The 18,838-nt window shown below is 36.7% G+C and overlaps 1 protein-coding gene across 3 annotated transcripts in view; it reads right to left on the reverse strand.

The window, feature by feature from the left end:
- Nucleotides 1-634: 634 nt before the first annotated feature.
- lrrk1 (leucine-rich repeat kinase 1) overlaps nucleotides 635-18,838 on the reverse strand; it is a 70,234-nt gene continuing 52,030 nt past the window's right edge. For all 3 annotated transcript variants that reach the window (XM_039672224.2, XM_039672385.2, XM_089129705.1), the window contains 6 exons: nucleotides 18,062-18,213; nucleotides 13,940-14,057; nucleotides 12,398-12,514; nucleotides 9,641-10,521; nucleotides 4,371-4,472; nucleotides 635-2,086 (listed from right to left, as the gene is read on the reverse strand). In XM_039672224.2, the coding sequence (XP_039528158.2) occupies nucleotides 1,909-2,086; nucleotides 4,371-4,472; nucleotides 9,641-10,521; nucleotides 12,398-12,514; nucleotides 13,940-14,057; nucleotides 18,062-18,213 (1,548 nt within the window). In that variant the 3' untranslated portion in view covers nucleotides 635-1,908. The remainder of the gene's footprint in view (nucleotides 2,087-4,370; nucleotides 4,473-9,640; nucleotides 10,522-12,397; nucleotides 12,515-13,939; nucleotides 14,058-18,061; nucleotides 18,214-18,838) is intronic.

Raw genomic sequence — 18,838 nt, forward strand, 5'->3', positions numbered from 1 at the left:
TGAGAATGTGTCATAAACGTGTTGCTTGTAAAGACCTCAGGGCTGTTTTACTATGAGTAATTTCCAGTGACGTTTATGTTTTAATGTAATGCCAGCAGGCAAAAGCAACTGTAACTTCACAATCTGAGGCAGGACTACAAGCTGTTTGCACTTTCAAATACTCTCTCATCTTTGTAAAGGCTTGAAAACATGTTTATCTATACATCTTTTTAAAGCTATTATCCTCTTCATGAAATGATTCTTAAAAATAAAGGTTTTTTTATTAGAATCGGTTCCGGGAAGAACCTTCCCATTTGCATGCACTTCCAAAAGATGATGACTCGCTGTAAAAATTAATACAGAAAAAAATCTAACCGTTTTCAGAATCTTTGAGAAATTAAGTTATGTACAATGTATATTATGAGAATTTTTTTTTTTTTTACTTTTGATGAATGTAAATATATTGTAGGAGACATCAAAAACAATTAGGAACTTTTGATAAAACCATAATGGGTTTACACTTTAAGAGTGTAATGCAAAACTGTTGCATTGCTGTAATAGCAAATATAAAGCACACCTCATAATGCAAATGCAAATGTTTGTAGAATCTGTTCCTCAGGTCAAAGCAGCACTAATGCATCAGTCACACAGTCCGTTTCATACAAAATTCTGTTGATTTATTTATTATGTTCTGTTCACATATTTACAGTTTAGCAACAACTTTTTACACATGCAGCATGACATTTTACATTCTGCAATAAATAACATTCATTCCATCGAGATGAAATACTCAGATATTATTTACAATAACAAAATTTCAACATGCTGGCTGGTGTTCTCAAAGCCTCTCAGTGTTTCTCATAAATCCCAGATTGCCACCACTGGCTATGTTCGGAAATGCATTCTAGCATACTACTTCTGCAGTGTATGTAGTATATAGTATGTGTACTGCACTGAGTGGAACACAATACAGTGTTCGACTTGACCTTCCATTTCCAGAGTGACTTCTATACATCCTCATGTCTCATTATTTGATTAGACTTCCAAATGTTATATTTTAACCAAAAATGGGCTAAAAACATAAAAGAGACATATTTTTCAAAGATTAACAAATGTCACTCACTGAATTTAGCATGCAAAGCGATGAAGTCATGTGACACGCCACATACTACTGCTCTAAGTACTTCAGTATGCTAGTATTCCACTCCGTACATAACCGCTGAGATTCCAAGTAAACATCAAACTGTGCCCTATAAAGTGCAACAGGTGGGTTGCGGAAGTAAAAGACACATTCCTTTTCTGTATATGGAAACTTCGCTCACCTACTGTGAGTTACTACTTCCGAAACCAAGGTTCCCAAAAAAGTGGACGGGCACTGTCGCACTCTATTACGACCTCAGTGAGTGGGTGGGGTTTCAGAGGCCTGTCAGTTCATTGGATGTTATTGCGGGTCTCTTCAGAGACAGCATGTCCTTCCAAAGGCACAGCTAGTTTGCTAGTTAACTTGAGGAAAAGTTGATAAAATTTGATAGGCAGCATCACACCTCATAAATCACTGTCTTGACATTCGAACACAAGCACGCACGCACACCTCATGAATGTAAGAGGAACACCTTAGTTTAGTTTGGAACCCCTTAGTTTACTTCTGATGCATTCTGGGTACATGTGAATGTACTTCCAAACGCTCAGGGCTGAATGTATATGCTGATGCATTTAGTGCTTGTGGCATTCAATCTGTTTGACTTATATAATGTGTATGTGGCCGAGTCCTGCAGGAATACATTTCCTAAAGCAACAGTCCATGTGTGTGTAAATCTGTGTCCCGCACCCACGACACACCTGTATTGGGGTGTGTGTGCCGTTATTGGCCGCACAGTGTGTCGATTCTCCATCACACACACACAAACACACGTGTGCACGTTTACACAGCTACCTCCTTTTCCTCAGACTGCTTTCCAAGCGTCCGAGCTCCTCGTATCCCTGGTAGAAGAGCTCCAGTTCGCGGCCTCCCCAGCTCCGCCAGACAGCCAGGCACCAGTCCATGTTTTCTTTACGGAAGCCGCACACAACGGTGTCCTTTGCGACGAGCGCCGCCTCCACGAGAGTCCTGAGAGACAGACAGACAGAGAGTGAGACCAGAGGCGAGCGAGCGCTTTCGTGCAAGCGCTGAAAATAAACCACGCATGGACTCTTCGCAGAAGTATCAGCAGGTCTGTTCTTGGAACGTCTCATAGAGGAGCAGTTACAGGCCCTGAAAGCGTCGCTTGTTTGATTAATGTGTGTTTACGCAGAGAGCTGACGGGAGTCAGACAGGGACAGAGACTAGTTTATCATAAACATTTCACAACAACGCTAACTTAAAGTCCTCCCCGAAGACCTACGGAGCACACTAATAATGATGGTTTAGCTGAATGGATGATTCTTATTGTTAGCGCCTTGTTTTTACATTTATTATTAGCCATTCAGTTTTTTCAGAAAATGTAATACGTGTGTGCTTATTATAATTAATTGAATTATATATGCAACATCAATGTGTTTTATCATTCTGGCTGCTTTTCAATACTGTAATTGATTATTTCCTTGTCTTCTCACCCCTCCGTCTTGAGCATGTGACCTGGAAAGTGATTAAACTCTGCCATGAAGGCTGTATCAATTTTCTAATCGAGCTGGGAGGAACAAAGAGAAGGGAGGCTTCCAGAGGAGATACACAGATGCACAAATCTATGCACAAATCTAATAGTCAAAAACACCTGACACAAGCATTCATGCTTATGCTTTACCTGTGCAATAGAAATAAACCATTTATTTTGAAATTAAGGCCACGTCAACACAAAGCCGATGCGTTCCCTATCCAATATTTTTTTTCCCTCATTCTAAAAAAAATAATAAAAAAATCCGTAAACATGGCGTCGTCTCAAGAAATATCTACGTACACACGACACCACTGAAACCGACTGAAAACGGTGTAGTATATACGCCAGACCAGTATGGGGCGCTGTAATTCTGCCACACTATACACTGAGAAGAAGACTTTTTAGTATAATCTTGCGAGCAGTATATGAACCAAGAAGAAGAAGATGAAGATGGCGTGTGACGCAGCCGACACATGATGTGATGACATCATCGTTTCACAAAATATATAGACGAAACCGCAAGGGTGTCGTTTTCAGATTTATCCCCTTTGGGACCCAGTTTCAAAAAAATAGCGGTTTCACTCTCCCAAAATGCCGGATCCGTGTGGACGAAACACCAATACGATAAAAAAAATGTATGAGTATACAGCGAAACGCGTCTTTGTGTGGACGGGCCCTAAAAGTAATGATAAAATTGATATAAATAAACACCTAGTGAGATTACACTACTGAGATGTTTGTTTGATACAATTTAAAAATAAACAAAAAGATTTTATAGTCACATTTTTGTTCAACACAATATAAAAACGGTTATATTAAAAACATTAAATATATAAACAATACTGTATTTCACATTCAGTCACATACTGCTTTATGAATGTCGTAATTGAAATCCAGCCATATAAGGGTGGGTTCCTGAAGTTGCTTTGCAGTGACGCTTCAGAAATATTCCATTCAATAAATATAATTCACTGCTTCTATTCCTTCATCCTTGCATCCTAAGATGGAGAAGCTATAGGATGCAAAATGAAACAAGGAAAAGAGGGTGCACAGATAAGGAATGAAAAGCCGCCACAGCTTTCACTTCAGTGTGGTGAAATCACTGTAACACACAGCCTCTTGTGTTTTCCTCTTTCATCAGCTTTATATCTGCCACTAGAACATCCAGGAAGACAAAATGCATAAAATATATGTGTTCTGAGGGATCAGCACAATTCATTTGTGCATGCGTGTGTTCGTAAAGGATTTTTACAAGGGTTTTGCCAGCAGTCTAAATGAGGCTGTGCGCACACACTTTAATGTTTGGTCACGTGAAGCCGCTGGGCTCTTATGGGGATGCATGAGAGTGTGAGTATGAATACTTATGGGGATGCATATGTGTGTGTGCATATGAAATTTAACAGGTTTATGAAGAACTACAACTGCTAATTGTAGCCATCTCTCATTTCAAACACATTTCTTGTTTAATAAGGTATTCTATTGGATTTTGAGGCAACTTCTTGCAGCTTTAAATATTTTAAAAATAAGACTCAATTCGCTTTCATCTACCAGAAAGAGTGTTTTGAAAGTCCCCCCCCCCCCCTCCTCAAAAATCAATGCAGAAAATGCAAAAGACATCTGGCCTTGTTTATGGGCAGTAGAGCGCTACATCCATCCCTGATTTTCATTTGCTGCTGGCAATCGGTGTCACGAACAGTACGGAATTATATATATGTGGACACTGTGTGATTATTTACGTGACTGGCCGTTGACACGTACCCGTACTCTGGCACTCCAGGCGGCGTCAACACGGCTATCACACGACCCCTGAGTGACCCCGCCTGCTCTTGGACCTCGATAACCATGATGTCTCCTCCACGTCTGAAAACACATGAAAACGCAAAGTGAGCAGAGCGCTGACAACGCTGTCATTTTACACTTCACAATCACAAAGATAAACACAGGACACTTTAAATAAATCGGCCTGTGAATAATAAATATAGCTAGTTTAAAAGAAATGCAAAAAATAATCTACAACTTGTATATTTAAAAAAAAAAAATATATATATATATATATATATATATATAATACACTGCCCACAGCGCCCAGTCCAAAAAAAAAAAAAAAAAAAAAGTTGTTTTATGTTCAGATCGGAATCCAACTGTGAAAGGATGGTTGGGCATTGAATGCATGAAGAATCAATTTCACACATGAATTGGCACCTCTAAACCATAAATTCATTGATGTGTTGGAGTAGACTTTACAGTGTGCTCGACTCTCTCTCATCTCTTGATGGAAATAACATCACAACATTTATTTCCATCAAGAGGTGCATACATTTTTGGTCAAAATCTTGACAACGCAAGAGTCGAGCTCTATGTAAAGTCTCTTCCAGCACATCCCAAAGACATTTTAAACGAAATTCAAGGTCTGGACTCCGAGGTCTGCGTGAAATTCTTGTGTGAAACTGATTCTTCACACTCCTGTAACTGTTGTAGGCCAGTAGTTGCTGTGCATGTAAACCTCACTCCCCTGATCTCTGTGACTGACACTAGAGTTTGCAGTCTTAAACCTCCTTGTTAGAGCGCCCACCTCCCACGCTGGAGTAAGACCGGTTACACTCCCTCCCAACCATTCTTTCACAATCTGAGCCTGATGAATCTATTTGTCATCCTGAAATAGGGCCAGGATTTTTCCAACATTGTTGTTTTAAAAAAAAAAATTGCCATTGACGGAATTTTTTGGCTTTCCGTGTTTTTATTGTTATATGGTAGGGGGCGCAATTACACATCTTTTAAAAGAGTATTCAATCTCCTGATCAAAACACAGGAAAAGAAGCAGAAACAAGTGAAAGCATATGTAAGCAGATGCATATTTATATTTATAAGGAACACAATCATCAACATTTAACAGCATATAAATGAAAACTGCCTAATGTTACTGAACAAATGAATACATTTGAGGTTGTTGTTGGACTGGGTCTACTACATCTACATTTTGTTCATTGTTCTAGATCCAATCTGGATGTAGTCTTTAACAAAAAATGTTTGCTTAAAATGTTAATGTTAAAGAAACTTACCCACATTCAAGACTAAGTGTTGATAAAAAAAAGATTACGCTAGAATAAAACAGTTTTTTTAAGCTAAGGCTCTGTTACATATTGCATATTCAGATATTCATATAACAAAATATTTTGGGGGCAATGGAAATTTTGTGAAAATGATCAAAAATGCTGGCGGTGGCTGGCACTTCTCATAAATATTAAGAGAAAAGAGTTAAATACAAACAGTGACTATATATATATATATATATATATATATATATATATATATATATATATATATATATATATATATATATATACACTCACCGGCCACTTTATTAGGTACCCCATGTTAGTAACGGGTTGGACCCCCTTTTGCCTTCAGAACTGCCTCAATTCTTCGTGGCATAGATTCAACAAGGTGCTGGAAGCATTCCTCAGGGAGTTTGGTCCATATTGACATGATGGCATCACACAGTTGCCGCAGATTTGTCGGCTGCACATCCATGATGCGAATCTCCCGTTCCACCACATCCCAAAGATGCTCTATTGGATTGAGATCTGTTGACTGTGGAGGCCATTTGAGTACAGCGAACTCATTGTCATGTTCAAGAAACCAGTCTGAGATGATTCCAGCTTTATGACATGGCGCATTATCCTGCTGAAAGTAGCCATCAGAAGTTGGGTACATTGTGGTCATAAAGGGATGGACATGGTCAGCAACAATACTCAGGTAGGCTGTGGCGTTGCAACGATGCTCAATTGGTACCAAGGGGCCCAAAGAGTACCAAGAAAATATTCCCCACACCATGACACCACCACCACCACCAGCCTGAACCGTTGATACAAGGCAGGATGGATCCATGCTTTCATGTTGTAGACGCCAAATTCTGACCCTACCATCCGAATGTCTCAGCAGAAATCGAGACTCACCAGACCAGGCAACGTTTTTCCAATCTTCTATTGTCCAATTTCGATGAGCTTGTGCAAATTGTAGCCTCAGTTTCCTGTTCTTAGCTGAAAGGAGTGGCACCCGGTGTGGTCTTCTGCTGCTGTAGCCCATCTAGCCCATGTTCAGAGATGCTCTTCTGCCCACCTTGGTTGTAACGGGTGGTTATTTGAGTCACTGTTGCCCTTCTATCAGCTCGAACCAGTCTGGCCATTCTCCTCTGACCTCTGGCATCAACAAGGCATTTCCGCCCACAGAACTGCCGCTCACTGGATGTTTTTTCTTTTTCGGACCATTCTCTGTAAACCCTAGAGATGGTTGTGCGTGAAAATCCCAGTAGATTAGCAGTTTCTGAAATACTCAGACCAGCCCTTCTGGCACCAACAATCATGCCACGTTCAAAGTCACTCAAATCACCTTTCTTCCCCATACTGATGCTCGGTTTGAACTGCAGGAGATTGTCTTGACCATGTCTACATGCCTAAATGCACTGAGTTGCCGCCATGTGATTGGCTGCTTAGAAATTAAGTGTTAACGAGCAGTTGGACAGGTGTACCTAATAAAGTGGCCGGTGAGTATATATATATATATATACACATATATATATATATATATATATATATATATATATATATATATATATACACATATATACATATATATATATATATATATATATATATATATATATACACATACATATATATATATATATATATATATATATATATACACATACATATATATATATACATATATATATATATATATATATATATATATATATACACATATATATATATATATATATATATATATACATATATATATATATATACATATATATATATATATACATATATATATATATATATACATATATACATATATATATATATACATATATATATATATACATATATATATATATATATATATATATATATATACATATATATATATATATATACATACATACATACATACATACATGCATATACAAAGCTAGTTATTATTTGGGTAACCATTTAATATTTACTTATTTATTTAAGTGAAATTAAACCAGGAAATAAGGATGCACAAAAAAAAGGAATAAAAAGAAGCTGCTGCCATTTTGTCCACTTCAGTGTGTCAGTGATCAGAGCGCTATACACATACATATATATTTTTTTGGCCTGGTTGTTCAATTTGCTTAATTAAAATGAGCTAATGCAACAATTCTTGATCACATAATTTTAATGTCTTCAATCTGCTTACATTTGCAAAACAGATGTCTACTTCATCCATTTAAATAGAGACTACAGTACATGAATCATTTTTGTTGGCAAGAGAATTTGTAGTTTCCTTTATAACAATGAACGCTGAATAATCCTATCTGCTGATTTACTCTTTTATTGATTGAGTAAATTAACACATTGTACACTTATATTAAATAATATACTATAATACAATAGTGAACTAACCTAACCTAGTTTAGAAGTTGCAGGAAGCTTCTTTTATAAATCAATGTCCTTATTGGGCGTCTCGGTTTCCTTTGAGCACAACATGAGGCACCTGTGTGACCTGATTACACGGTGGTGTCTGGGTTATAGAGAATAAAGTCCTTCTCAAATTATAAACCGCTGAACTTATAATGCAATTCATGAATAAAACAGACATTTTAATGTGCTCTTCTGAAGTAACACTTCATTCTGCCCTTGATCTTGTGCTTAAGCTCTCTTTAACTAAATGTTTAATTGATGAATAACTCCAGCAGGACAGTTTTTTTTTGTCGCTCCTGGAACAACATTTATCATAGTCTGAAACCAGAGGACAAAAATCAACCAATCACAGATCTAATTCTACACGTATGACTGCAATCATGTAGCCTTGTTTAAAACCATACCATTCTCAGTTGTAACTGAGTTATGGTCTGGCAAAGCTTCATAGACAAATCATTTCCAAAGGAGCGTCACCAACGGACGTAACTCAAATGCCTCGGGAAGCAATTAGATAGACCTAAAACCAATCAGAGCGATGAGAGTGATTAGCTCTACTTGCTCTATGTTTATTTAAAATTAACAGCAAGACAACTAGAAGTGAATGTGCTTCCCATTAAATGAATCACATACAGTAAACAAAAAAAAAACTTTGCAATTTAGACACGCAAACTGGTTGCAGGTGTTTTTTTGACTTTTGTTTTGTTTTTTTACACAAAAGGTAAATTTTAATGTGTTATAATGTAATTTCCCTTTAAAAAATGCTAATATTTGTACGGTAAGCCAGCTGAACAAGAATAACTGAAAGTTTCAGTTATCAAGGAAAGATGTGCTTTGACAAGTCAAAGATGAATATTTGATGATAATTTTTACTTTTCACAATGTTTTAAAAATAAAAACACTAGTCTACAGTATCAACTCATAACTTAGAATTGTATTATAATAGTATTTCATATAATATTAATCAACATTTTCTGTGATCGATTCGCATTTTTCGACAAGGCAGCACAAATCAAATCGTCTTGTGCACCAAATGTGTAATTTTCGCCACGCGCACCTTCGTCCTCGTGTGGACACGTTGAGTATAAACAAGGCTTTATTCCGCGTCAGCGCGTGCTTTGATCGGTAAAGGGGCAGAGATTTCAGACCTCCTCAGATTCTGCTTTGTATCACAGGTATAAATTACATTTGAAAATACAGTAAAATAGAAAAAAGTTTATTAAATTAAATAAATGCAGTCTTGGTGAGTATATAATACTTCTGACTTCAAAAACTCTTACTAACACCAAACGGAATTTTAAATGGAAGAACAGAGTTTATTTGGAATATAAATCTGTTGTAACTTTATAAATGTCTTTACTCTCACTTTTGATCAAATGAATGTATCCCTCCCTGGGGAATAAAACTATCCATTTATTTAATATTTGATTTTCAAAAGTCTGGCCTCGTGGCATGACAGCATCAAAATAACACACAAACAAAGTATTTTTACATTCTATTAATCAAAAATAATACCAAGGAAAATAATCTTTATTTATGATATATGTCATAACCGTTATGATGAAGTGCTAACCGTACCTGGGAACCCAGATGGTGCTGTTGACCGGAATGATGTTTAAGGCCTTCATCTGCAGTGGTGTGTAGCTTTCATCCGTTAGTTCAGGATCTGTTGCGCTCCTGGATGGAACTGAACTCGGTGAAACTGCCACAGAAAAGGGCATGCTGCTGGAGCTTGTCAAAGAGCTGAGGTGTCCCGAACTAGAGCGCTCGATGTGAGGAAGACCCGACGAGCTGAACTGCTCCAAATCCCCGTTCTGATCCAGCTGTTCCGAGCTGAACCCGGAAGACGTCATAGAGCAGTAATCCAGCGAGTCCTGCTGGCACAAGATCTGTGTTCCTGCGTCCTCGCTGTGCGTTACCGTGATCTGCTCTAGTTCCAGGTTGAGGGGAAGAGACTCCTTGTCTACGTCAGGGCTCACGGGCGTCATGATCCCCGCCGGCTTCTCCACGGGGAAAACATCACGCAGTGGATTTGCGTCGCTGCAGTTGTATGTGGCGCAGATCTGATAGCTTGCAGCATGATACATCAGGAGTGTGTTGGTTTGATTGTCCAGACACCAGACCGCCTCTTCTCCCCAGCAGCTGGAGGACGATGCCATGGACACCACGCAGGATGGCGGAAGATACGGGTCTAGGCGGCGGATGGGTTGAAGCGTGAGACTGTCGATGACGAGCACACCAGGGCCGTTGGTGTACCACACCTCTGATCCGGTGCTCACAGGCACGATGCTTCGCACGGGGTACGGCCTCTGTCGAGGGTCCGAGTCGTCCATACTCAGAAGACGCTGGTTGATCGTGTGCGAGCAGATGTAGGTCTCTCCCTCCACTGGCATGTCGTCTACCAGAGAATAAACCGCTATGAGGCCATCAGACATGCCTGCAAACACCTGAGGGAGAGACTGAACAAGAGACATACCGCAAATAAATCATTTGTAATGTAATTAACAAGTAAAACAAACAAAAAAAGTTTAAACCAGACATAATTACTTGAGTTGCAAAATTGCATAAGATATTAGGACATTTAATATCTTTATTGCAAGAGTATTTTGTCTTTTGTCTTATTACACTGCCAGATTATTTCACATCACATGCAAAAAGAATATTATGAAACATAAAACTTAAAAGAAGTTTGTAATATACTAAAACAGAAATGCAAAAATAAAGACTATTTTCAACTAGATTTCTAAAACACTTGCCTGTCAGTCCAAAACTCAACTTTTTGTAGCGATTACTTCCCATCATTTCGAGATCACAAGTTGTCAAAAATAAAAATGTACATAGGCTATGTGGTAATTCTGTTTGAAATGCTGCATATTTCAAAACAAGATTTCTCAGCACGTCTGTTCCATATTGATGTACATGTGGATGATCTCAACTCAGTTGAAATAATCATTTCAATCTGATTCAAGTCATCTAGCTTTATTGTCCCACACATTTTCCCTCTATACTGCAGCAACGTCAGAAGTCTGCACCCACAGACATGTGCAGCATGTTAAGAAGTTAGTCATTCTGCAATTCCATTTGGTGCCACTATTGTACAGAAATCACACTTCATCTGTTAGAACTCACTTGTTTAACATTTTAAGTATTCTGTGAGACATGTCAAAAACATGTCATGTCATACAAATATCACAAGCAACAAAAAAAGCTTAGTCTAAGAGGCCGTTCACACATGACAAGTCCCTGAAACAAGACCTACTTGGAAAGCAACATTGCATAAGGTATTAGGATTTGCTTTCAGAGCTTTCTTAATAAGCTTTCTTAAAGGAGAACTCCAGCGCAAAATGAACCTTTGGTCTAATAAAAAATTGGTACCTAGTCAAGTGTAGTACAGTAAGTACAAATCTCCTAGTGTAGTAATTTTATATACACGTTTAAAAAAAAGTAAAAATGGCAATACACATTCAAGATTTAGTTTATGAAAACAAATCTTACAATTATATATGGTTTTGATTCCCAAATATACTTTTTAAATGTTTTTTTTTTTTAGCTGAATATACTTTTATTTATACTGGCTATACTTTTAAATACATTTAATATATTAACATAACACTTTTTATTATAATCTAATCTAATCTAATATAATTTAATATTTTTTCTGTCAGGACCACTATGGTCAAATACGATTTGCACAGCATGAAAAAAGCACATACAAAAGCACGGCATGTGCAACGCGATCAGTTGCCAATGACAACAGATAAGTAACACACATAGCCAATATGATCGCACAAGCCTAGCAAGGGCATTAAATGAAAACGACTAGATAAGCTCAAGCAACACGGATAGCATTAGCAACAACAAGCATGTTTCCTCCCTAAAAACCGCCCTGACAGCCCCAAACGAAAGGTGAGAAGCGAGGACAATTAGAAATCTTGAAATCTTGGCAAAAGAGTGAGGCTCAAATAAGAGAGCGTTTGGAGAAGCGACGAGGACTGAATATGTCATTGGGACATCTGCTGAAGAGAGGGAGAGTGGGAACACCTGGATGCCAGCTACTTCAAAAGCGAGACGAATAACACACACACACGGATTTATAGAACACCTCCTTCCCTGCCAGCCAAAAACTCTACTATTTGTAGACATTACTTTTCTGTGGTGTTGAGATCAAAAAAAAAAATAACTGCATATATGTAGACTGTACATTGTACGTAAAGAGTTTTCCTTTTACTTTGGATATCTATTTTACTTTTGGAAGCTTGCTTGCTTGGATATCTAAACCAAGAAAACAAAAAAAGTGTAGTTTGCATGACAATGACTGCAAGTCGGGGCACTGACCTCTTTCCTGGCGGGCAGTAAAAAGAGACAGGTTACCACGGCCGGACAGGAGAGCAGTTTTTGCGGGTGAGTCAAGGGACACATCTCTTTCAGGCTGTAGATAAAGACTTCCTGTTCCTGAAGAAACATCAACAAGGTATCAAGATAACCATCTCCATTCATTTGCTCTGCTCACTTACAAATAGGTTTGGGAATCGAGAATGCTTTTTTTTTTTTTTTAAACACAAAATACCAGAACAAAATGAAATTCATGATATTTGGGTTCACCAGTGGTTCTGGATCAACAGTCTTCCACCGAATAAAACCCCAGAAATCATCTGTACATGCTGCCATTGTGCTGCATTAAAATCTATGCATCTTTTCTCTGTAAACTGTATGTGCTATTTAAAATGGTTTCTGAGTAAAGATGGTGGTTGCAGTATAAAGATGCCTTTAGGACTTTTCTTTTTTCCTGTAATCCAATTACTGTCCATTCTTTCTTCCTCAAAATGACTAAAATAATGGTTGGGGCAATATTTTTTCTAACTGAAATCAATTAAATTCATAATTCCTTTCCATAATTACAAACTGCTACCTGAAGATGTATTCTTACACGTCAATGTTTGGGAAAAACTAGTCAGTCAAACTTAAAACAGTAAAACAAAATTTAACTAAATTAATAAAGGTCAATGTTTTTATGTTGAAATTCTTAAACACTTATTTTGGGCTCTATCAGATGTTTCAAATACACTACAGTATTTTGTTCAACTTTTGTTCTCTAATACTTACCAAGGCAGCATTTGTTTTATTAAAGATACAGTAATGTGAAATATTATTATAATTTAAAATAACTATCTTCTGTTTGAATACATTTAAAAATGTAATTTATTCCTGTGATGGTAAAGCTGAATTTTCAGCAGCATTACTCCAGTATTCAGTGTCACACGATCCTTCAGAAATCAGTCTAATATGATGATTTGCTGCTCAAGAAACATTTATTCTTATACAAATTAATATAATTGTTGAAAAAAGCTGTAATGCTTAAAGTTTATGTGCAAACTGTGATGCATTATTTTCAGGATTTGTTTGATGAATAGAAATCTGTTGAAACATTACAAATGTCTTCACAGTCACTTCAGTCAATTTACTGCATCCTTGCTGAATAAAATATCAATATCTTAAAAAACAACAAATAAATTATCCCAAACATTTGAATGGTATAGTCAAACCTTATTAAACATCTCTTAAAATGCTTTCTGAAAAAAAATCTTAGCCTACAAACACTAAAAACAAGGCAGTCTCAATTAATAGTGTGAGTTTGGGGCGTAGGAATCTGTTTAGGAAACCTGTTTGAAAACAGTCATTATGTTTGCTATCCTGCTAGTGGTGAAGAAATCACAAACAACACTTGAGCAACAAACATTAATTATAACAAATCTTCTTCACTGTGATAGCCGGAGGACAGTCATATCCATTAGTGCTGTTGCCTAGGTAACATTCCTAGACTGTTGAACAGAATGCAGCGACTGACAGCGAGCCGCGCCATGTTTCCCAGAGGCTCACCTCAGTGGCGGTCCACAGGGTGTTCTCCATCTTTATTTGGCAGCTCAGACGTGTTCCCGGGCATGACATCCGTTTTACCTCCACCTGCCCCTTGGCCAAGTTTACAACGGTGTAGTTCCTGTAAGATACGCACACACACACATACACACAAACAGAAACATAGATGTGTCTTTGGTACACAGCAGGTGTAAAATGCCAGTGGTGCTTTTCTTGTGATAAAAAAATGCGAGGGACAGGGTTATACTGTTAACAAAAATTATTAAAAACATTTTTGTTAAGTGAAATGTTACCTTGGAAACTAACTGAAATGAGTATAAGCTGATGTTGCACTTCAAGTAAAAAATAAATTAAAATAAAATAAATTAAACCTAAATAGTAAAGCACTAGTAATTGAACAACTAATAAAAAAGACAAAATTAATATTTTTTAAATGATAACTGGAAATTTTAAATAAATGTTCATTCAAAACATTTTTAATTAATTTAACAAAATTAATTCAAAATATTAATTAAAACATGCGTAACTAGTACATAAATAGAACACTTTTCAAGGATGTTACTATGCGGTTTTTTAGATTGTTTTTTTTTTTTATATTTTCTGTTTTCACTTTCATTTTAGTTATGATATAATAATTTTGTTGTGTGTTTTAAAAAGGTTTATTGATTTAATCATTTTATTTATTAGTTTGAGTAATTTTAAATTTTTAAACAAAACTAAACGAAAATTAGAAATGGCGTCTTAGCTACTAGCTGTAATAAAAGAAGTAATTTTTTAACATTTTATTTTGTTTCAAATACAGACATTTTTATTCTTTATAGTTTTAGTTTACGATATTAACCTTGGTTCGGGGTGGTAGACTTACTGGCTCAATTCAAAAGAGTATGCCCACAAGTCTCTGTGTTATTTCTTTATATTCACATTTCCATGTTTCATTTTCATTAAGGCCAGGAAATATTCATTTTAAAACTTGATATTTTACAATTTTGCTTGACGCCACTATAAAACATAACTCCAGTCCTGGCTGTTATGTTTGGAGTAGTTATTTTTTACAGACATATATATTAGAAAGCCAAAATGAGTTTAATGCAGCGTTTGATTTATGAGCAGTCTTTAATCTAAACATTTATTATACATTATGCTGTTATGCGGGTGCACAGCTCTCAGCAGCGTGGGGCGTTGTACAGGTTTAGATATCTCGTTAATTCATTTGGGCAACGTTGATTCATTACTTGATCAGCCGAGTCATTTATCTGACTGCGCACTGTGACAGGACCCAAATGATTCAATCCGTCAGAACACACTCCATAATTTAACTATGGACGCTTCTGATCCAAATACCCTAGGAAGTTGTTTATTTTGTTTTCTATTTTTCCTTTTCACTTATGAAGCCGCAGTAATCTAATTGGCAATGTCAACCCTGGACAAATAAAGGCTGCGCTGACAAAGTGAATCAGGCCAAGCTCAAGCTAATGTACTTAAAATATCATTTACAGAATATTGCTGGTATCCAATGATCATGGGGGGGCATTAGATCTCAATCATGGAGCTTTTACTGTTTGTTTTGTGCCAATTATTTGATGTCTTGTCTTCCCTGCTGTAAAGAAAATGATCTAAACCAGCATAAACTGGTTTGCTGGTTTTAGCTGGTCTCCCAGAGTGGTCAGACTGGCCTGTTACCAGTTTTTAGAGGGGTTTTTTTTTCTAAACACCAGCTTGGTCAGGATGGACCAACTTAAAGACCAGAAAAATGAATTGGTTAGGTGTCCCAGTCTGGTCTTTTAGCCTGTTTTAGGACAGTTTATCTGCTCTTTTTAGTTGGTCAAACTGGGAGACCATGTGGCTGCCCAGCTTGGCACAGATGAGAGACCAACTTAAACCAGTTGAGACCATCTAAAACCAGCCCAGCAGGGTTTCCACTCCATTTCCATGTCTGTTACAGTTTTTGGTAGATTACAGGATAACAGCAACAAAGATTCATTTCTACCCAATGAAATATTACAGAGCAGAGCAAAACTCGACATTCAAAAGTTTGCGGTTGTTTTTGAAAAAAATATATTATACTCACCAAGCCTGAATTTATTTGTGTTTTGTGGAAATCATGATTTATTTTTTCAGGATTCTTTGAATCCTGATTAATAGAAAGTCCAAAAGAACAATTTCTTTCAAATATAAACTTTGTTACATTATAAATATTTTACTGTCACAATTTATTTTTAATCAACTTTTGAAATTGATTCATTGTATATAATGAATAATACATTATGTAATTAGATTTGACCATTTCCTTGAAAATTCCCAATTAAAATTCCCTGATATTGTTTCCAGCTGTTTTTTGACCATCTCAAAGCATACTGTCTGAACGTGTAAGCACTCACGGCCATGTTTAGAGGTACGAGTCACAGCCTAATACGTGTATGACAATTAACGCAAGACAAAGTCTTAATTTCTCTGCCCGCAATGAGGTATTGAAGGAACCTCCAATGCGACTACAGCGGCTCCATTTGGCATGACGACGGGCAATGATGGTAATTGCAAACACCTGTGCTGCAAGATAAAAGTGAAGCCTTTCGTCTACATGTCTTGTAGAAAGATCCAGTGCTCACAAACAAAGCAGCCAATGATGAGATGAGGCCAGCTGTAGATGGCAGGGCATTTTTCAGCCTGTTAGGCTGTCATGCATAATAAGAAGTTCTTATATATATATATATATATATATATATATATATATATATATATATATGTTCATGAATATTAAAATGATTCATTTTTTGAAAGAAGGCTTGAGAGCGTCAAGGGAAGCTGGAAAATGAGATTCCTGAATGATTTTAATGAGGGTGTTTATATGAGTGAGCAAGAGGTCTGAAGGAGAGCAATTGGCAGTAAATAGAAAAACGGGAGAGCATTTAAATGAGGGAAATGGAGTGAAAGGGTTGATTATGGGCTGGTATGGGGGCTTGTAATATTCAACAATCTGAGTGTACTGACGCTGTTGCGCCAGAACTGAACTGAGCTGGACGATGACATAATTTTTTTGTATAACAGACGAAATTAACTATTTTAATAATCGATTTTTTTCAACTTTACACCAGAACTGAATCAACACTGAACTGATGAAGTTAGAGAAATGTGAATTAACTATATTAAATATACTCATTCATTAACAACCTAGAATAGAATGTTCAAAGTAATTAAAAATAAATAAATAAATTCATACTCAGTGGCATTACTTCGTTTTTAAAAGTGGGTGGGACAGGAGTGGAAGTATAACAATTGCAGAAAAAAAAACCATTACAATGTCCAGAAATCAATTTCAGTAGTACATTGAGTTTAATTTATCGACATAAAGGTCATGTTTAATGTGATAGTTTCATCCTAACATCCACTATAATACAATATTGTTAGTCCCGAGATTCTTCACATCAGTGAATAAATGCATAGATTCACATAAAACGCTCCTGTACCATTATGGTCTGTAGAACTTTTGTTAAGAGTTTCTGGGTTCTAATCCACCCTTGTATAGTATTTATTTTCCTTCAAAACCAAAGAGGTTATCAGTGATTGTCTATCAAGAGCATGGACACGTTTGTGTGCATTTTGTTATTTCACCAGAACGAATAGTCTCCACAACGGCGTTGAGCAAAATATTGAAGCACTTGTCTATGTGTAGTGCACAAGCGCAAAGAGAGCACAGTTGTCTTCCGCCACTGATAACAGCAACAACGAACGCTCAGCATGATTTAAAAAACAATACATTCCAGCGCCAGATCGCTTCTTTAACAAACAAACTAAATGAATGCTCTGCTAGTCAACTGGAGATGTTTCAGGCATGCCAGTAGTTTAACAGCGTGTTAACACTGAGCTCTTTTAAAATAAACTGAACCTTGCCTATTTAGAGCATGCCAAATCAGTAATCTAGGATCTTATATTTCATTTAGGAAGACAGCTTTGTAGGCAGAAGACAGGATGTCAGCTTAGGTTTTGGAACAGAGCCACAACATCTAAAATTGCAAACACATCACGGATGCACAAACCTTAATGATACCAGCACAATCGGATATTAAGGAATGCCACGTGAATATGTAAGAAAGGCATGTTTTCATTCTCCTATTCCTAAGAACTCACCTGTCGTCTTTGTCTCCATCCCAGAATACGGCGTTGTGGCCCTGCAGCGGCGATAAGAAGAGCTGACTGTGTTCCTGGCAGGGCAGCAGGTACCTGAGACAAGCAAAACTGGGATCCTGCATCTGTCTCGTGAGAGGAGCGGCCAAGGGACGCTAAAGCCACAGGAGGACAGGACATTATGAGGTACAGTACATGCCTGGAACTAAGACAGTAACCAATATGACATACTGTACATGATTATTCAAAAGTTTGGGGTTGGTAAAATGTTTTAATGTTTCAAACATCTAAAAAAGTATTTTATACTCACCAAAACTGCATTTATTTGATCAAAAAATACAGTCAGAACATTTAATTTATTGCCTGCGATACATTCTACAGATTTTTGATGGATAGAAAGTTCAAAAGAGCCGCAATTATTTGAAACAGATATCTTTTGTAACATAATAAATGTATTTACTGTCAATTTTGATAAACTTAATGAATCATTACTGAATTAAAGTATTATTTTAAATTAAATTATTAATTAAAATTCCATTTGAAACATTTAACTTCAAAAACATTCCCCCCCCCCCCCCAAGTAATATTTTTTTTATTTATCTACATAAATAGATTTATTTATCACAAATTAACTAAATTAATGACATTATCCCGAAGCCAAAATAACTGGTTAGAAGTATTTTTGTCTGTGTGATCAACTTATGGGGCATTCACACTGACAGCATCTTTAAAGAGGACCTATATTATGCTTTTTGGATAATACCTTACAATTAATGTGTA

The sequence above is a fragment of the Pimephales promelas genome, chromosome 1, assembly GCF_988280905.1.
Source record: "Pimephales promelas chromosome 1, fPimPro1.hap1.1, whole genome shotgun sequence".
In the NCBI taxonomy this organism is placed as follows: Eukaryota; Metazoa; Chordata; class Actinopteri; order Cypriniformes; family Leuciscidae; genus Pimephales; species Pimephales promelas.